This window comes from Mrakia frigida (genome assembly GCF_051309035.1).
Source record: "Mrakia frigida strain ATCC 22029 unplaced genomic scaffold BDY24scaffold_34, whole genome shotgun sequence".
NCBI classification, from domain to species: Eukaryota; Fungi; Basidiomycota; class Tremellomycetes; order Cystofilobasidiales; family Mrakiaceae; genus Mrakia; species Mrakia frigida.
The window spans coordinates 152,180-168,208 of NW_027481247.1; the positions used below are offsets into that span (position 1 = coordinate 152,180).

Consider the following 16,029-nt stretch of genomic DNA (forward strand, 5'->3'; position numbering starts at 1 on the left):
AACGACGCCGACGCGTCGTCGCGTCGACTTTCAACCCTGTGTCTTTCCTTTCCCTTCCAACGTGGACCCTTTACCTTCTTCGAGTGAAACGAGAACATCCTTCGCCTTCTACAAGTCCAAACCTGACAGGTCTATCAAGAGTCGGTAGACTGCCCTCTTCTCGTGCCCTGTCTCCTTTGTTTTCCATCTCCTTTCGTTCTCCTTCCGCTCCCTCTCTACTTCCCCTCTCCACACCCAAACCGAGCTCATCAACCAAACCCTAGCCATCGCATTACCAACAAAGCCAAAAGAGCGTGCGTACGTTACGAAAACCAAAGCAAGGCAAAGCAAAATCCGACCCGACCCGTCTCCTCCGTCTCCAGCATCCCTCCACCTCCAAACGAGCGAGAAGTTGGGTCGTTGTGATCTAGAAAGCCGTAGTCGAGTCCACTTCGATGGTAGGGACGATGCTGTTCCGACGCAAAAGGAAGGGGAGGGTCAGCGGAAGGGAGAGGGAGGGAAGGGGAGGAGAGAGACGAACGAAGCAATGAATTTGAGGAACTGTCATGGACGAACGAACGAACGACCCAAGCGAGAAAGAACGGAGTCAGCCTCTCCACCTTCATCGAGAACACGAAAACAGGGTGATTCGTTCAGGACTCACGATGACCAGATAGTAATCGACCTGCAACCCTCCGTCGTCCTCTCCCTCAGCAGCACTCGCTCCCGTCGCTGCAGCACTCGAACTCGAACTCGAAGAAGCACCACCGGTAACCTTCCTGATCGCACCTCCCAGGAAGCCTTTCTTCTTTTCCTTCGAGGGAGGGGTAGAAGTGGTGGGGTTGGTAGAAAGAGCTCGACGTTGTTCCTCCCCTGCTGCCGCTCCCATCTTCTCGATGACTTTCTTCATGACACTGAGTGAGCGAACGAGAGATGAAGAGGAGATGTCAGAATGTGGGCGAGCGAGGGACGAGGGAAGAGAAGGAAGCGTGGCGAGAGAGATGAAGGAAGGACGAACCTAGCATGCTTGCAAGGATGCACCGAAGCGAGCGGCGTCCCCGAGTGAGGGAAGGTCTCCATCGTGACGGTCTTGTGAGCGTGGTCGGCTGGGATGTCCTGGAAGGTTTGGATGGGCGTGAGGGGGGTTTTGTTCTACAAGGCGAAACGAAAGAACGGAAGGAAGGTGAGCTCGACGCGACGGAGAGGTAGACGACAGAGGAACGAGGGCGAACCTCGTCGTATCCGAGGAGCCAAACCCGAGGGGTTTGGTAGTACTTGTCGTAGCTGGAGGAGAAGGAGAGATGAAGGAGAGAGCGAGGTCAGTTGAGGCAGGAGAGGGAGAGACGAGGAGAGGATGAAGCTGAACGAACGTGATCATCACGTCGTAGGTTCGGATAGAGAGAAGGTTCTCCCGTCCTCCTGATGCAGCAGCAGCGAGAGTGCTGTACCAAACCGAAGAAGAGGTCGAAGGTCAGCTACGGTTGCTGAGAGAGAGAGACGGAAGAGACGTCGAAACGAACGGAGCGGTCGCCTCGTCCTCCTCTTCCTCAACACCACCGAACCCGTCCGTTTCGTCGTCCATATCTGGGATGTCGTCCATGTCAGGAATCTCCTCGGGAGGTCCGTCTGTTCAACGAAGCAAAAAGCCAGGTCAGCTTCTCTTTCAATCGTGGAACGAGAGAGCGCAACGACAACGAACCCTGAAGCGACATGTCCCCGAGGGAAGGCAAGTCTCCCGAAGGCAGTTCCGAGTGATGCGACGGCGGTGAAGGTTCCAGATCGGGGATATCCTGAGGGATGTTGGAGTTCTGAGAGTTGTTGGCTTTGGAAAAACAGAACGAGGTTCAGCCAACGAACGGAAGGAGAGTCGACGTCGAAAACGAACCTCGACCCGTCTCGACCCAGTCCTCATCGTCGTCCTTCTTCTTGGTTGCTCGACCTCCTGGTGGTGGGACGTCCTCCTCTGCTTCCTCGAGGAAGGAAACCATTCGCTCGGCATCCTTGAGAAACGAGAAAAACAACAAAGGCGGAAACGAGACAAGTGAGCTTGGACTCTCCCTCCCTCGTCTGTTGATCCGAACTGACCTCATCCGCATCCGTGTAATCCAAATTCGCAGCTCTCCTCAAACAAGGTACGTTCCTCGTCATGAGGTACTGTTTTCCTGGTGGGAGGAAGTCTCGCACTTTGGAAGGATCGCCTTGTTCCCTGAGTGCGGAGCGAAGGGGAGGACGATGAGCTTGAGCTTCCGGAAAACAAGACAGAGACGAAGAGAGAGAGAAGGAGAGGACCTACCAAGTCCATACGGGGAATTTGTAGGTTAAGAACTCTCCTGCTGCGACGAACTCCTCTGAGTTGGTGTCGAAGGACGGGTGGGAGGAGATGGAGAGAGAGAGAGGGGAGGAGAGGAGGGAGCGGGGAAGATGGAGGGAGGGAGGGAGGGAAGGAAGGAACGTCAGCGTTCGTTTCGTTTCTTGAAAGGATCGAGAGGAAAGATGTATATATGCGCTCTCTAGAGGGACTCGAGGCGAGCGGCTGGGAGCGACAGAGAAGCAAGGAGGCATCCCACCTCACGGTCCTCCTTCGACCTCCCCATCCTCCCTCCTTCTTTGAACTCACCTGGCGTGATCCTGCCATGCTCCTTGAACTTGGATTCTTTGAGGACCTGATAGAGAGCAGGAGAGAATGATCAGCTTTCGAACCATCTACAGAGAAGGTGGAGAGGAGAGAGAGAAGGAAGAGAAGGAAGGAGAGGAGGAGGAGGAGGAGGGAAGCTCACAGGGGCCAGATAGTCTCGAACGGCCCAGAAACTGCTCTATAAAAGAGGAGAAACAAGGAAGGAATCAGCTTGGGAGATGTACACAGGCCTGTAGACTCGTACTCACTTGTAAAGTGTTCATATCTTGAAGGAGAAAAAGGAGGGAGGATGGACGTTTGGGAGCAGAAGAAGGAGGGTTAAGGACAGCCCGTTTCGAAGCCATCTCCTCCTTCGGTCTCTCTTCCCTACCAACGACGAGGATCGATATATATATACGACCATGACAGAAGTAGAAGCAGTTTCTCCTGTAGCCTCGGTGAGTGGTTTACGTTCATCCTTTGCTTCTCTCCCAAGTGCTAACGTCGCTCCTTCTCTTCCTCGTCCCAGGGCTCTACACCTTACGCTCGCGATCTCTCAGGTTCGTCTTGTGTATTCCTCTGTTTCTCCACTCAGGCTCACTTTCTTGCTTTCGCTTGCTCAGTGTTCGATACTCTCTCCCTCCCCGGTCCCTCTGAACTCCTCCAAGCTGCTGGAAGGGACTCTGACGACGAGGACGAAGCCATCTTGCAAGCTTGTTCGTCTCGACCATCTTCTCCTCTCCTTCCCTCCCTCCCATCGCTTCAAGCTCACCCTTCCTTTGTTCTGTGCTTTCATCCGCAGTTGAGAGCAGGGAGAAGGATTACCACGAGCTTCACGATCAGATTCAGGTTCGTCGTCCTCAAATTCTTTCTTGAGCTCGAGGGAAGGGAGAAGGAAGGGAAACAAAGATCGAAGCTCACCACGACCCTGTCCTCCTCCTCCTCCTTCCTCCCTCCTCTTCGACGGACCCGTATTCACACAGACCTCCGCCGACCTCCTCACCAACCTCTCCTCCTTCTTATCAACTTTCCAAACCGACCTCTCTTCCGTATCAGGCGAGATCAAGGACCTCCAGCATCGAAGCAAAGATATCGAACGAAGAGGAGGAGGGAGGAGGGTCAGTAGTCTCGCTTTCTCTCTCCTTGTCGTCCTTCTATACACATTTGTTTTTCGAGAGACGTTTATTGACCTTCTTGTTCAACGCTACGCTCCGTCCCTTCAGACCATCGAAAAACCGCTTCGCTCTCTCGTCGAATCCATCACCTTCCCTCCCTCCCTCGTCAGCTTGATCATGGACTCGCCCGTCTCGGACGCTTGGATGCCTGCGATAGAAGAACTCGAGAGGATCCTTTCAGATGTGGAGAGGAGGAAGGGGAGGGTCAAAGCTGCGATGGACGCGGAGAGGATCGGCGAAGGGTTGAGGATCACGGTGAGTCGCGGTCGTTTCCCTTGTGCTCTCTCTCTCTCGTTCGTCTCCCAACTCACTCTTTCTCCTCCCTTGTTCGATGTTCGAAAACAATCATCAGGCAACCACCAAAATCCGACTCCACCTCCTGTCCCTTCTCACCCCTCTCTCCACCTCCATCGCCATCAACCTCCCCGTCCTCCAAACGTCCATCCTCCTCAAACATCGACCGCTGTTCGTCTTCCTCCTCAAACGAGCACCGAGCACGGCGGCAGAGATACGGAGAAGCTACGTTTGGAGAGCGAGGGGATATCATGAGACGGGGTTCAGGAGGTACGCGAGAGCGGTCGGGCTGGTTAGGGTGAGTTTTTTTTGGAGAGTTGCGAGTTGTTTTGGGTGAGACGCGTCTCTCCAAATCTGACCATCTTCTTCGTATTTTTTTTTGGTTGCAGGCTCGTTGGACAGAAGCTCCTGAACTGATGGGTTCGGTGTCGAGTGCTTCGGGTGAGTTCTCATCTCCGAACGTCCTTCGACGACGTTTTCTCGTCTCGTTCTGACGAGACTCTCTGTCACTCCCTCTCACAGCATCCCACCCGAAATCTTCCGCCCCACCGTCTTCCTCAACATCCCAACAACCTCAATACCGAGCAGCTTCCATCCCTCTAGGCCAAGACCTCGAATCCTCCCTCCTCGCCAGCTCGACCATCGATGGAGAGGGAGTGATGCTCGCTTTCCAGGCGGATTCGAAGGATTTCGTGAGTCCCTGTTCCCCATTTCTCAACCTGTTTTTCTTTCTTTCTTTCCTTCTTTCAATCGTCGCGTCTGCTTGTTCTCTTCGTCGTCATGTCATGTCCTGACTTCCACCCTCTCTCTCTATCTCTCTCTCCCATCCCCTCCTCTCGACGCGTCCCAAACCCACAGATCCTCCCTCCCGAAGCCCTCTTCCGCTCCCTCATGCTCGTCCTCCTCGACAACGCCTCCGCCGAGTACACGTTCCTCGTTCGATTCTTCTCTCGATCCAACTCGGCCACCACGGGGAACTTCAACCACAACTCGTCGTCCAACCTCCCGCTTCCTTCGCCAGGCGGAACGGGAACGGGAACGGGAAGGAGGACACGGTTGATGAGCGAGAGTGCTTCGGAGTTGGGAGCTGGGGAATCTGCTTCTGGCGGCTTGGGGAGGAGGGAGAGCTCGTTGGGTGGTGGGAGGAGAGAGAGCTCGTTGGGGAATGGGAACGGGTCGAATGGAGGAGGAGGTGGGTTGGGAGGCGTGGCTGAGAAGGACGAGAAGACCGAGATGGAGAACTTGTGGCATTTGGTGTTTGATCCTGCTTTGACTTATTGCCAGGTGAGTTCGAAACCCCTTTTCGTTCCTTTCCCGATTCGATTAGTCTCTTCGTCGCTGACCTCTCCTCCTTCTCCTCCCCCGTTCCTTTCTTTCTTTCTCTCCCTCTCCCTCTTCCGCCCACCACACCCCTCCACCACCCACCTTCCTCCTCAGACCCTAATAACCACCCTCCTCTCAACCCCTCACCCTCCAACGCTCCCCTCGCTCCTCTCCATGATCCGCCTGAACGAAACCCTCCTCGTCGAGATCGAATCCCGCTCGACGACTGCGCTCGAAGCGTTCGTGATCGCTCAGAAGATGACGTTGTGGCCGTTGTTCCAGAAGGGGATGGGAGCGAACGTGGACAGTTTGAAGAAGCTGGCGGATCTGGCTGGTGGGGGTGGGGGGATGCTGGGTGGGTTGGGGTTGGGAGGAGGTGGGAGGGTGAGGGATGGGGGGGTGGAGGGGGTGAGTCTTTTGGGGGCTTTTTGTGTTTTGGGTTGAGTTGGGGATGGGATGGGATGGGTTTGAGGGAGAAGGAGTGGAGGGGTGGGAGGAAGAGAGTGCTTTGAAGACGAGACGAAGCGAGAACCGAAACCTGACACGTCTCTTTTCTCCTCCTTTCCCTCCCGCCAGGTTTCCAAACGCTACACCTCCCTCTTCAACTCCATCGTCACTCTCAGTTCTCCCACCGAAGAGTCGATGCTGTTTGGAAGGTTCGTCTGCTCTTCCCGCTCTCTCTCTCTCTCTCTATTTTTTTTTATCCTTCCTTCTCGTCGCTGACTCTTTCCCTCTCTTCCCTCTCTCTCTCTCTATCTCCCCTTTTTTTTGGTTTCATTCGTCTACCATCGCCATCGCCATCTCCATCGTGCACCTTTTTCTCTTCCGACCTCCCACCAGCCTCCTCCGACTCCGTCAAGAAATGGCTCGTCTCGTCACCGCTCAAGCCAGCAAGATCAAGGACCCAGCGCAGAAGGAGGCGTTCTCGTCGACAATCTACGACGGGGTTATTCAGAGGTTGAGGGTGAGTTCCTTTTCCTCCCTCCCTCCCGTCAATCCGAGGAGAGGAGGAGGTGGAGGAGGAGAAGAGGTGAACGACGAGGAACTGATTTTGGGTTTCCTTTTCGGTTGGGTTCGATTTGGTTTTGGGGCGCAAGGTCTCGTTCGGAACGGCGAAGACGGAGGAGGAGATTGTGTTTTGGGAGAGGGCTAGGAAGAATAGCTAGCTAGCTGGGAGGGATGAGCAGTCGGAGCTGGTTTGCTATGTACTGGTGATAGGGGTTCGAGAGGCTGCTCGTTCTTTTTTTTGGGGTAGCCTTCGAGATGGATGGATGCTCGACTCTGTTCGTTTCGATAGATTCGGCTTTTAGACACGTTCATCGGTGAGACCCATGTATTTCGGGATCTTATGGGTGTCTTAGGGACGAGGAAAGACATAGCACTAGGATGGGAAGAGGAGAGGAGGAGAGCCAGCAGCAAGGGAAAGGTTGGTTTCCGAGTCGAGCCGAGCTGCTGTTTTCAGAAAAAAAAAACGCCCTTCTTTTCGACGTTGATGCTTTCTCCGTCGTCAGTCTGTAGAGGAACAGAGTCGGGGGAGAGCTCGATCGTGTTTTCTGACCCGAACTACAGACGCGTCGAGGCGAAGACGACCGACCTGCCTCCTCCCTTTGAGTCGAGTCGAAAAGTTCTGCTCTCCTTCATTCTTCCACTCGATGCAAAGCGTTGGAACCTTGGACGGTGTGTCGAACGAAAACTAGGAGAGGACGCTCACACCGCAACGCAACGTCGCGTCGCGTCAGAACGAAGCGAAAGAAATCTGTCGTTCTTTGCTCACGTTCGAGTATGAAACAGATCAAGCACATAAGTGAGCTCTTTACGCGTTTTGAAGTAACCGCCAATTTTTGGATCCGAACAAGGAGCGAAGAAAAGCAAGAGGAAGCGAGCTTCGAGTCGCTGCTTCCTCCGAGTCGTTGGTCTTTTAGAGTCCTTGTTCAGCCTCGCGTACTTTGGTTGTTTTCTTCGCGTTTACACGTTCATATCGACGTTTTGCTTCTTTAATACTCGAGTCCGGGCTGACCGGAGAGTCGATCTCGGTGGGGAGAAGGAGAAGGAGGAACCAAAGCAAGGTCGCGTCGCACCGAGGTTTCAAGTCTCCTCTCTAACTTTTTAGGCTCTCTCCAGAGGAACCAGATTCGGACGGCCCAATGTCTTGAATGGCAATCAACCGCTTCGAAGAGGTACACATTTTTTGGCCTCCTGATGTCGTCTATTATCGAGAGCGACCGTCTGGTCCCCTCTGCTCCTCCTTTCGTCGAGCTCACTCTAGTCTGAGAACGCCCATTCGGAGGGTTTCGAGACTAAGCTCACTCCAACTTCGACCTTCCTCCCTCCCCTTCCCTTCCTCCTTCCTCGCCCATCATGGCACCCTTCAAACGCCCTCACACTCCACCCCCAGCACCCGTCGTCCCCGCTTCGGACTCCCTTACTGTGTCTGTGACGATGCTCGGAGCAGGGCAAGAAGTCGGACGGTCGTGCTGTGTGATCCAACATCGAGGACGAACGATCGTTTGCGACGCTGGAGTCGATCCTGGCGCTCACGGACTGCCGAGTTTACCGTTCGTGGACGAACTGGATTGGAGCAGTGTAGACGTACTGCTGGTCACTCAGTGAGACTTTGTTTTCTGGCGGAGAAGGAGGGAGAAGAAGGAAGGGATAAGGGAAGGGAGGAGAAGGAGGTTGAGCTCGAAGCTGAAACTCGTTTCTGCCGTTGTTTCTTCAGTGCTCATCTCGATCATGCTGGTGGATTGGCTTATATCATGGAGAAGGTGAGTTCTGTGCCACTTTTTCTCGGATCAAGCTCAGGTTGAGGGAGTGGGAGGGAGCTCTACGAGGAGTCCACCACCTCGACGTCCTCCTTCCTTCTCCTTCCCTTTCCACTCCTCTACACCCTTCGTTTCGAGATGGCATGACCGTTCAACACAATACACTTATCGCCCACTCCTCGAGAGCCTCTCTTCGCGCCATTTTGTAGAAGATCTGAGCGTTGGAAGAGCTCAGGAGGACTCGAGCTGACCTTCCTTCCTTCCTCCCTCCCTCCCCTCCCGCCTCCCTTTGCTCTCCAGACCAACTTCCGAGACGGACCAGGAAAAGTCTACATGACTCACGCTACGAAGGGAATCTACCGGTACATCATGCAGGATTTCATTCGAGTTCGCTCGTGAGTCTCCATCTTTCCCTCTCTCTCCAAGTTTGAGCTCGAGCTCACCTTCCTTCTCCTTCTCTTGTTCAGCCGTTCAAACACCAACGACGACGCTCTCTTCACCGAATCCGACGTTCTCAACTCCCTCACCGCCATTCAAACCGTCGACTACCATCAATCCATCCATCTCCCAGGAGGAATCCGCTTCACTCCCTACCATGCAGGTCACATCCTCGGAGCAGCCCAGTTCATGATCGAGGTCGCTGGACTCAAGGTTCTCTACACGGGAGACATCTCGAGGGAGATCGATAGGCATCTCGTACCTGCTGAGGTGCCACTCGAGAGGCCGGATGTGATGATTGGGGAGAGCACCTTCGGAACGATGGCTTTGGAGGGGAGGAAAGAGAAGGAGGAGAGGTTCTTGAGTGAGTCGCGACTCTTTCGTTTCTCTGCTCTCGTTCTCGGACTGCAGCTGATCTAGACCTTCTCGCCGCTCTTCTTTTTTCTTCAGATGAGGTCCAGAAGATTGTTCGTAGAGGAGGTCGTTGCCTACTTCCCGTTTTCGTCGCAGGATCCGCCGTCGAAATCCTCCTCATCCTCGACGAGTTCTGGTCCAACAACCCGGACCTTCACTCCATCCCCATCTACTACGGATCCCATCTCGCTCGTCAGTGCATGGAGGTTTACAAATCCTACATCCACTCCATGAACTCCTCCATCCGAACGACCTTCTCTCGACACGAGAACCCGTTCCAGTTCAAACACATCTCCCACCTGAGAGACGTGCAGCGATGGAAGGACGACGGACCTTGTGTGATGCTGGCGAGTCCCGGGTTGATGCACGCTGGACCTAGTAGAGTGCTGTTGGAGAAGTGGGCGCCGGAGAGCAAGAACGGGTTGATCTTGACGGGGTACTCGACGAATGGGTCAATGGCGAGGGTGAGCCTTCTCGATGGCCTCTTCGACGCGTCTCTCTCCAGTTCGAGCTGACTTCTTTACTCTCGTCTTCACTAGCACATCACCGACAAGACTGGACTCGACGATATCGAAGGGATGAACGGACAGAAGATCCCTCTCCGAATGTCCATCGAGACGGTCTCGTTCGCCCAACACGTCGATGGAACCCAGAACACCGAATTCATCGAACAAATCGGAGCCGCTCACGTCGTTCGTTCAGTTCTCCCTTCTCGACATGTGCCTTTTCTCTCGCTGACCAGTGACTTCGCCTCGCAGGTCCTCGTCCACGGAGAACGTCACCAAATGGCCAATCTTCGTCAACAACTCGAGAAGAACGCCAAGTTCGCCGAACGAGACGTCAAGGTCCACTCTCCTCGAAACACCGAGCGTCTCGACATCGTTCTTCGAACCGAGCATATGGCTCAGGTACGGCTATTCTCTCTCTTCTCATCCCTCTCCTTGCACCGTCTGACGCGTCTTTTTTTCCTTTCTCAGGCCATCGGAACCCTCGCCGCCAAACCACCCTCCGCTTCCCAAATCGTCTCCGGCCTTCTCGTCTCGAAGGACTTCTCCTACACCCTCCTCGACTCAGCAGACCTTCGAGACTTCACTGGACTGGAAACGAGTACGATTATTCAGCGGCAGAAGGTTGCTTTGGATGTTGGATGGGAGTTGGTGAAGTGGCATCTCGAAGGGATGTTTGGAGCTGTGGTTGAGGGAGTTGATGCCAACGAGAAGCCGGTGCTGAGAGTGAGCCGTCGTCTATTCTCCCTTTTCGCCCTCCCTGTCGTGGCTGAACTGACTGTTCCCTCTACCTCTTTGCTCGTTCGCAGGTGATGTCGACTCTCGATCTGAAACTGACGGGAGAGCGAGAGCTCACCCTCGAATGGGTCGCCAGCTCGAGCAGTGACATGATCGCCGATGCTGCTCTTACCCTCGTTCTCGGTATCGATCAGAGCAAAGCTTCGGTGAAGAGTGAGTCTTCCTTCGTCTCCTTCTCTTCTCTCTAGCTTCTCCGTCGCGTCGAGCTCGTTTCCTGACGCATCTCCCTCCTCCTCTCGTTCTCAGTGACCTCCAAACGCCATCGCCACTCTCACAACCACTCCCACGACCACTCCTCACCCTCCGACTCAACATCACCTCCCTCTCTCGATCCATCACGGCTCCTCCCTTTCCTCACAGCTCACTTCGGTTCCGCCGAGCTCGTCGAACGGATCCCTCTCGTCGAAGCGAAGGTCGAGGACGCGATTCTCGAGGAGAGCAACGACGATGAGATCCTCGATGGGGAAGCTCTGCAGCCGAGACAGATCATCCTGGTTGTGGTAGATGAGAAGGAGGTGGAGATTGATCTGCTGAAGATGGTGAGTCTTTCTCTCTGCCTTTTCTCGTCTCTCGTTCGTCCTCGCTGAGACCTCTCGTCCGCTTTCCTTCTCAGACAACGACCTGTTCGGTCGATCCTTCGTTAGGCAGGAAGGTTCACTCTGTGCTGGGGATGGCTATAGCTACGATCACGCCTCTTTCGGTCGCGTACGCTGCTGTGGGAGGGAAGGCTTTGGAGGGGAAGAGCCTGGAGCCGTTGGAGGGAATCGTTCCGACCCCGACGAAGGAGGAGGAGGAGAAGAGTGGGAAGGAAGAGCTGGAGCTGTAGATCTTATCCTTATCTCGGTAGATTTTTTCTTGACGAACTTAATGTGATCTGTAAAACGTGCAAAATGAGAGGAACGGAGGGAGGAAAGCCAGACCCCTAGATCACCTTCTCTTCTCCTCCCGATGCAGCTCGAACGCTCGTTCCTCTTTCGTTTCGAGAGAGAAAGTGGAAAAAGAGAGAAAAGCATGATGATCGAACTAGAGAAGAGAAAATAAGCTAAACTTAGAGAGGATGAAAAGAGAAGAGCGAACTAAGCAAAGACGTGAGAGAGTGACCGATTCGAGAGACGACGAGAAGAGACGAGCGAGATGACGGTTCGAGATCCATGTTCGTTCGTTCAGACCTTCAAATCCCCAACCGAAAGAAGAAGATCAGCTTTCCCGAGAGAACGAACGAAGAGGGGAAAGAAAGAGAAAGGCAGCGCACCTCCTCCTGAGTCTCATCGTTCATCTCGACGTCGACGGCGACCTTCTTCTTCTTCGAAGTCTTCTTGGGAGGAAGAGCCTTCTTGAGTTCAGGTCGGATGTTGGGGAGGACTCCACCCTTTTTGAAATCCAACCCAAAAACAACGGGAAGAGGAAATTCAGCGGCGGAGAGAGAAGGAAGAGGCGAAGTGAGAGACGCGACGAGAGAGGACGAACCTCCGAGATGACAACATCGGCGAGCAAGACGTCCAACTCTTCGTCGTTCCTGACTGCTCACATCGAGGGAAAGGAAAGAAGAAGGGAGTCAGAAAGAGGGGTTTGAAGTAGAGGTGGGGGTTTGAGAGAAAGAAACTGACCTGCGAGAACGAGATGTCGAGGGACGATTCGTCGTTTCTTGTTGTCTTGAGCAGCGTTTCCAGCCAACTCCAGGATCTCAGCGGTAAGATCTAAGGAGATATCAAGTAACGGAGGAAAAACAAAATGCGAAAGCATAGAAGGGGAAGGAGAGGAACAAGGTCAGCTCGAGTCTCGTCGTCGTCGCTCCCTTTGTCTCGTCTCGTCTCCCTTCCATCCCTCTCCTTCCACCCATCTTCCCATCCACCCTCAAATCCCTTCTCAAACCAAAGACAGAACGACGAACTCACACTCGAGGCTATACGTACACGAAATAAAAGAGGGAAAACGAAACCGAAACGAAGGTCAGCTCTCATCTCCTCCTCTCCTCCTATGACGCCTCCCTCCTCTCTCCCTCCGTTCCCTCGTTCTCGCACTCACACAGCAGCCAAGTAGATCGCAGCTCCCAACGCAACCCTCCTCGCGAACCTTCCCTTCTTGAGATGTCTGAGAACTCTTCCGACGGGGAACTGTCGAACGAAACGACGGACGAGGGTCAGTTTCTCGTTCCTCGTTTTCGCCACCCAAATCTCTTTCCTCTCCTGAGTCCCCAACAAAGACGGACTGACCACCAACCCAGCTCGAGCGCTCTTCGAATGTCTCTTCTTCGTCTCCCCTTCGTCGTTCTTAACCATCTTCTTCCCAGAGGCGGTCGTCTTTCCAGCCATGGTGTTTCGTTCTGGGTGGCGAAAAACGAACGAAACGAAAACGAGTCAACTTCGTCTGAGAGGAAGAGGAGGAGAACGTACGTGTGAGTGAGTTGGTGTTGAAGGTGGGGCTGAGGTTGGGTTGTGGGTGGAAGGGAGGTGGTGGTTGGTGGGAAGGAAGGGAGGGAGGGAGGAAGAGAGAGGACAGGGGGACGGAGCTTGCGAATCGAAACGCGTCTCGATCGGGTCGCACGCGTCGTGTTGCTGTTGTTGTTTTTGTTGTATTTTGGGTGTGTACGGTGAGGGACAAAGAGGCGAGTAGGATGGGGGGGGTTAGGTTAGTAGAGAGGTGGGAGAAGGAGGGAAGAAAAGGTTTCGTTAAAAAGGTCATTTCGATCGTGAGTTGTTGAAGATGCTAAAGGGAGAGAACCGAGAGTGAAAGGGTATAGAGGGAGGTAAATGATAAGTTGTAGAAAGGGCGGGGTAGGTAGTTGAGTGGCGAGAGGTGAGAGGTGGGTTGAATTGAGAGGGGAGGAGGGAAGTGACGCGTCCGACCGTCCGGCGACGACGAGATTGCGAGGGAGAGAGGGAGAGCGAGCGACGTAGAGCTTCCTCGAAAAACAACATCAACCTCGTCCACATACCAAACCTCTTCCCTACTTCCCTCCCATCATCGCCAGCACCCACCCGACCCACTCCCCTTTCCCCTTCTTCTCCTTCACCCTCTCCTCCTGCAACCTCTTCTCCTCCTCCCCCAGCCTCCTCTTCACCTCCTCCATCTTCAACCTCTCCAGCTCCTCCCACTTCGCATTATCCTCCTTCGCTTCCTCTCCTCTCAGCAGCTTGTCCCTGAGAGCGATCCGTTCGACGCGTCGTTCGCGACGGTCTCGAGCGTTGTAGAGGTTGAGAGCTCCGTGGCAACCACCTCCGACCATGGCGTAGAGAGCGGGGACGAGGATCGATGGAGGATACCAGTGGCCTGTAGAAGTGCGAGAAAGAGGAGAGGAGAGAGAGGAAAGGAAGGAAGGGCGGAAGGGAGGAGGGAGAAGGGCTGAGGTGAGCTTGACGCGACGACGAACGAACGAACCCAATCCGAAACGAAAGCATAGAAAGCCTACTCACGATACAGCCCCAGCCCTACCGTCATAATTCCTCCAGCAGCCATCCCGCTCCCTACGCCTCCCACCCAATCCCAAAGCTCAAACCCATCCTCGTTGGGCCACAGTCTCTGCATCGTTCCTTCTCCTCCCGCCTCCTTCTCCTCCTCCTCTGTCTTTGAATTCCCCAACCCGTCGTAGTTCCGTACAAGAGACCGAGCAAGTCGATCTTCGTCCCTCCAGATTTTGGCCTTCTTGAAGGATTGGGAGAAGAGGGAGGAGAGGAGGGAGAAGGAGCAGAGGAGGGTGGTTAAGCGGAAGGAGTACTTCACGGCCGAGCCGGTGGCGCCGAGGAGGACGTTGTAGTTTTTGGACTGGAGAGGAAAGGATAGAAGTGGTTGGTTAAGGAGACGAGAAGAGAGGGAGGAGGGAAGAGCTCGTAAGAAGGAAGGAGATGGTGAGATGGTGAGCTCGGCTGAAGGACCGGGGAGTGATCCGAGGAGGGAGATGTTGCTGTTTCTCACTTCGTTTCGATCTCGCGGCATCTATAGAGATTGTAGCGAGAGGAGGAGTATGTGCGCGTTGTGATCTTCTGGACCGAAGTCTCGAAGAATGCGAAGAAAGGAAGCCAGAGAACGACGAAGCGAACGAGCTCAACCATCTCCTCCTTCCCATCTCCTCGCCTCTCTCGCCCTTCCCCTCAGCCCTCCCAACCCTTCCCTTCTACACATAAGCCCAAACCAAATGCACTCTTGTACTCACCCTCTTGTAATAAAACCAAGCCTTCAACCTCCTCGGTTTCCTATGCGCATTCTCCGCCGTGAACCTCGCTGCCCTCGTCGCCCCTCCCTTGTACAGTCCGATCAACGTCCCCGTCGCTATGGAAACCCCTACGATCGGAATCAAATTGTCCAGCCACTGAGGAGGATCAGGGAAGAGGTAGTCGAGTCGAAAAGGGTGCTTGGTTTGGACGGAGGTTCGAATGAAAGGGAGGAACTCTTCGGGAGGGACGAAAGGTCGGACGGCGTGGAAGGGAGGGAGCGTAGGATCTTCAGAGGAAGAGACGGCGGAGCTGGTGAGGGACATGGCGGTGGAGGGAAGGAGGAGGAGGAGGAGAGGGGGAGTGTAGAGATTGGGAGTGAGGGAGGGAAGGCAGAGGGAGCGGGGAGATGGTGATGGTTTGGGTGGAAAGAGCAGGAGGGGGAGAGGTCAGCTTCAAACGACCAGCAGCTCTTGTTCTTCTTTTCTTTTCGGGAGCAAAGATTCAGCTCCTCCACTGGCAGCGCATGAAGGGTATACTCTCACCTGACTTTCTACATGAAGATCTTCAAGAGACTTGCGACGGTGAGCTCGATCCCTTCCCTCCCCCCTTCTTCCCTCCTGAACCTTCCCTTCGTTCGTTCGAAGCTCGTTCACTGTCTCTATTTATCCATTCCAGATGCTGATCTTCTCTTCCATTTCTCTTGGTCTCGTGCTAAGTTCAGGCTCGTGCTCCAGAAGCAGAGTTGCGTGCCAGGAGACCTCTTCGACCTCAATCGTCCGAGCTCAACATCTCCCTCCCTCCCTCTTCGTTTTCGTTCCTCGCCCTCAAACACCTCAACTTCGATACTCTCAGCAGCCGGCTCGTCTATCGCATCAGTTGAGCTCACTGCTGAGGCTCGGAAGGAATCTCCGAGTGGCGAACGAAGGGACTGAGACGATTCGCCCTCCTGATTGAATGGTGAGCTCGTTCTGCTCCTCCCTCTCTCTTTCGACTTCCCTCAACACCTGTAAACAACGCTGACCTCTACTTCTTCACCCTCGTATCGTCTCTTCAGCCTTTCTCGATCCATTTCTTATTCTGTTCTGCATCTCTGGTGAGTTCTTCGCATCTCCCAGGCTCTTGCTCGAACGAAGCTGACCGACCCTCCCTCTCTGTCTCTCTCTCCCGTTCTCTGTCCCCTCGCCTCTTCTCTCCAGCGTCGTTAGTCAGCTTATTCAGTCCCGCTTCCTCGCATCTATCCTCACTCTCAGTTTCGGATCGTCGGTCTGGACATAGAGACCACGACGACTCTCGCCACGGTCTGCGAGCTTGCTCAAACGGACGCGTCGTCCTCCCCTTCCTTCGGCCAGCCCTCAGCTCGAAGAGATGAGTTAGTAGAGTGCAGCACATTTGGCGTTTATGCAGGTCTCGTGTTGAAGCGATGCGGAAGTGAGGATAAGAAGTCAGTCGACGAAGCGTCGCTGTTTCTCTTCTTCTTCCCCAAACCGCCACCATGACCTTCGTTCTCGTTACTCCACCTCCTTCTAACCCACGGCTTGCTCCTATTCTCATCATCAGGACTGGCATCTCTGGTGA

The 16,029-nt window shown here is 54.3% G+C and overlaps 6 protein-coding genes across 6 annotated transcripts; 2 read left to right on the plus strand and 4 right to left on the minus strand.

The window, feature by feature from the left end:
- Positions 1–406: 406 nt before the first annotated feature.
- Positions 407–2,877, minus strand: ATG3 (Atg3p; the record flags this gene model as incomplete). The annotated part of the gene is made up of 14 exons (XM_076643798.1): positions 407–449; positions 521–540; positions 644–893; positions 998–1,131; positions 1,212–1,263; positions 1,350–1,421; positions 1,500–1,605; positions 1,679–1,801; positions 1,865–1,979; positions 2,065–2,185; positions 2,273–2,327; positions 2,597–2,642; positions 2,757–2,792; positions 2,863–2,877. 14 exons carry the CDS (start codon positions 2,875–2,877, stop codon positions 407–409), a joined length of 1,188 nt encoding a protein of 395 aa, XP_076493502.1.
- Positions 2,878–2,905: 28 nt separating this feature from the next.
- Positions 2,906–6,836, plus strand: VPS52 (Vps52p). The gene is made up of 14 exons (XM_076637944.1): positions 2,906–3,051; positions 3,123–3,153; positions 3,217–3,309; positions 3,396–3,442; positions 3,577–3,711; positions 3,817–4,023; positions 4,121–4,360; positions 4,452–4,503; positions 4,585–4,754; positions 4,921–5,346; positions 5,500–5,725; positions 5,915–6,041; positions 6,226–6,349; positions 6,483–6,836. The coding sequence occupies exons 1-14, from the start codon at positions 3,016–3,018 to the stop codon at positions 6,549–6,551; spliced, it is 1,983 nt and encodes a 660-aa protein (XP_076493503.1). The 5' UTR covers positions 2,906–3,015; the 3' UTR covers positions 6,552–6,836.
- Positions 6,837–7,618: 782 nt separating this feature from the next.
- Positions 7,619–11,194, plus strand: YSH1 (cleavage polyadenylation factor subunit YSH1). The gene is made up of 11 exons (XM_076641928.1): positions 7,619–7,991; positions 8,105–8,150; positions 8,448–8,542; positions 8,615–8,949; positions 9,036–9,463; positions 9,539–9,691; positions 9,758–9,907; positions 9,977–10,231; positions 10,315–10,456; positions 10,550–10,842; positions 10,917–11,194. Exons 1-11 carry the CDS (start codon positions 7,744–7,746, stop codon positions 11,127–11,129), a joined length of 2,358 nt encoding a protein of 785 aa, XP_076493504.1. The 5' UTR covers positions 7,619–7,743; the 3' UTR covers positions 11,130–11,194.
- A 209-nt stretch (positions 11,195–11,403) lies between these two features.
- Positions 11,404–12,582, minus strand: BDY24DRAFT_355005 (histone-fold-containing protein; the record flags this gene model as incomplete). Its single annotated transcript, XM_076637773.1, has 7 exons — positions 11,404–11,472; positions 11,556–11,672; positions 11,771–11,823; positions 11,911–12,000; positions 12,199–12,206; positions 12,329–12,417; positions 12,517–12,582. 7 exons carry the CDS (start codon positions 12,580–12,582, stop codon positions 11,467–11,469), a joined length of 429 nt encoding a protein of 142 aa, XP_076493505.1. The 3' UTR covers positions 11,404–11,466.
- A 545-nt stretch (positions 12,583–13,127) lies between these two features.
- On the minus strand, positions 13,128–14,325 carry BDY24DRAFT_182124 (uncharacterized protein). The gene is made up of 2 exons (XM_076636330.1): positions 13,717–14,325; positions 13,128–13,573 (listed from the first exon to the last, which is right to left on the minus strand). Exons 1-2 carry the CDS (start codon positions 14,234–14,236, stop codon positions 13,251–13,253), a joined length of 843 nt encoding a protein of 280 aa, XP_076493506.1. The 5' UTR covers positions 14,237–14,325; the 3' UTR covers positions 13,128–13,250.
- On the minus strand, positions 14,326–15,035 carry BDY24DRAFT_182123 (uncharacterized protein). Its single transcript, XM_076636329.1, has one exon. It carries the CDS (start codon positions 14,775–14,777, stop codon positions 14,415–14,417), a length of 363 nt encoding a protein of 120 aa, XP_076493507.1. The 5' UTR covers positions 14,778–15,035; the 3' UTR covers positions 14,326–14,414.
- Between the last annotated feature and the right edge of the window lie 994 nt (positions 15,036–16,029).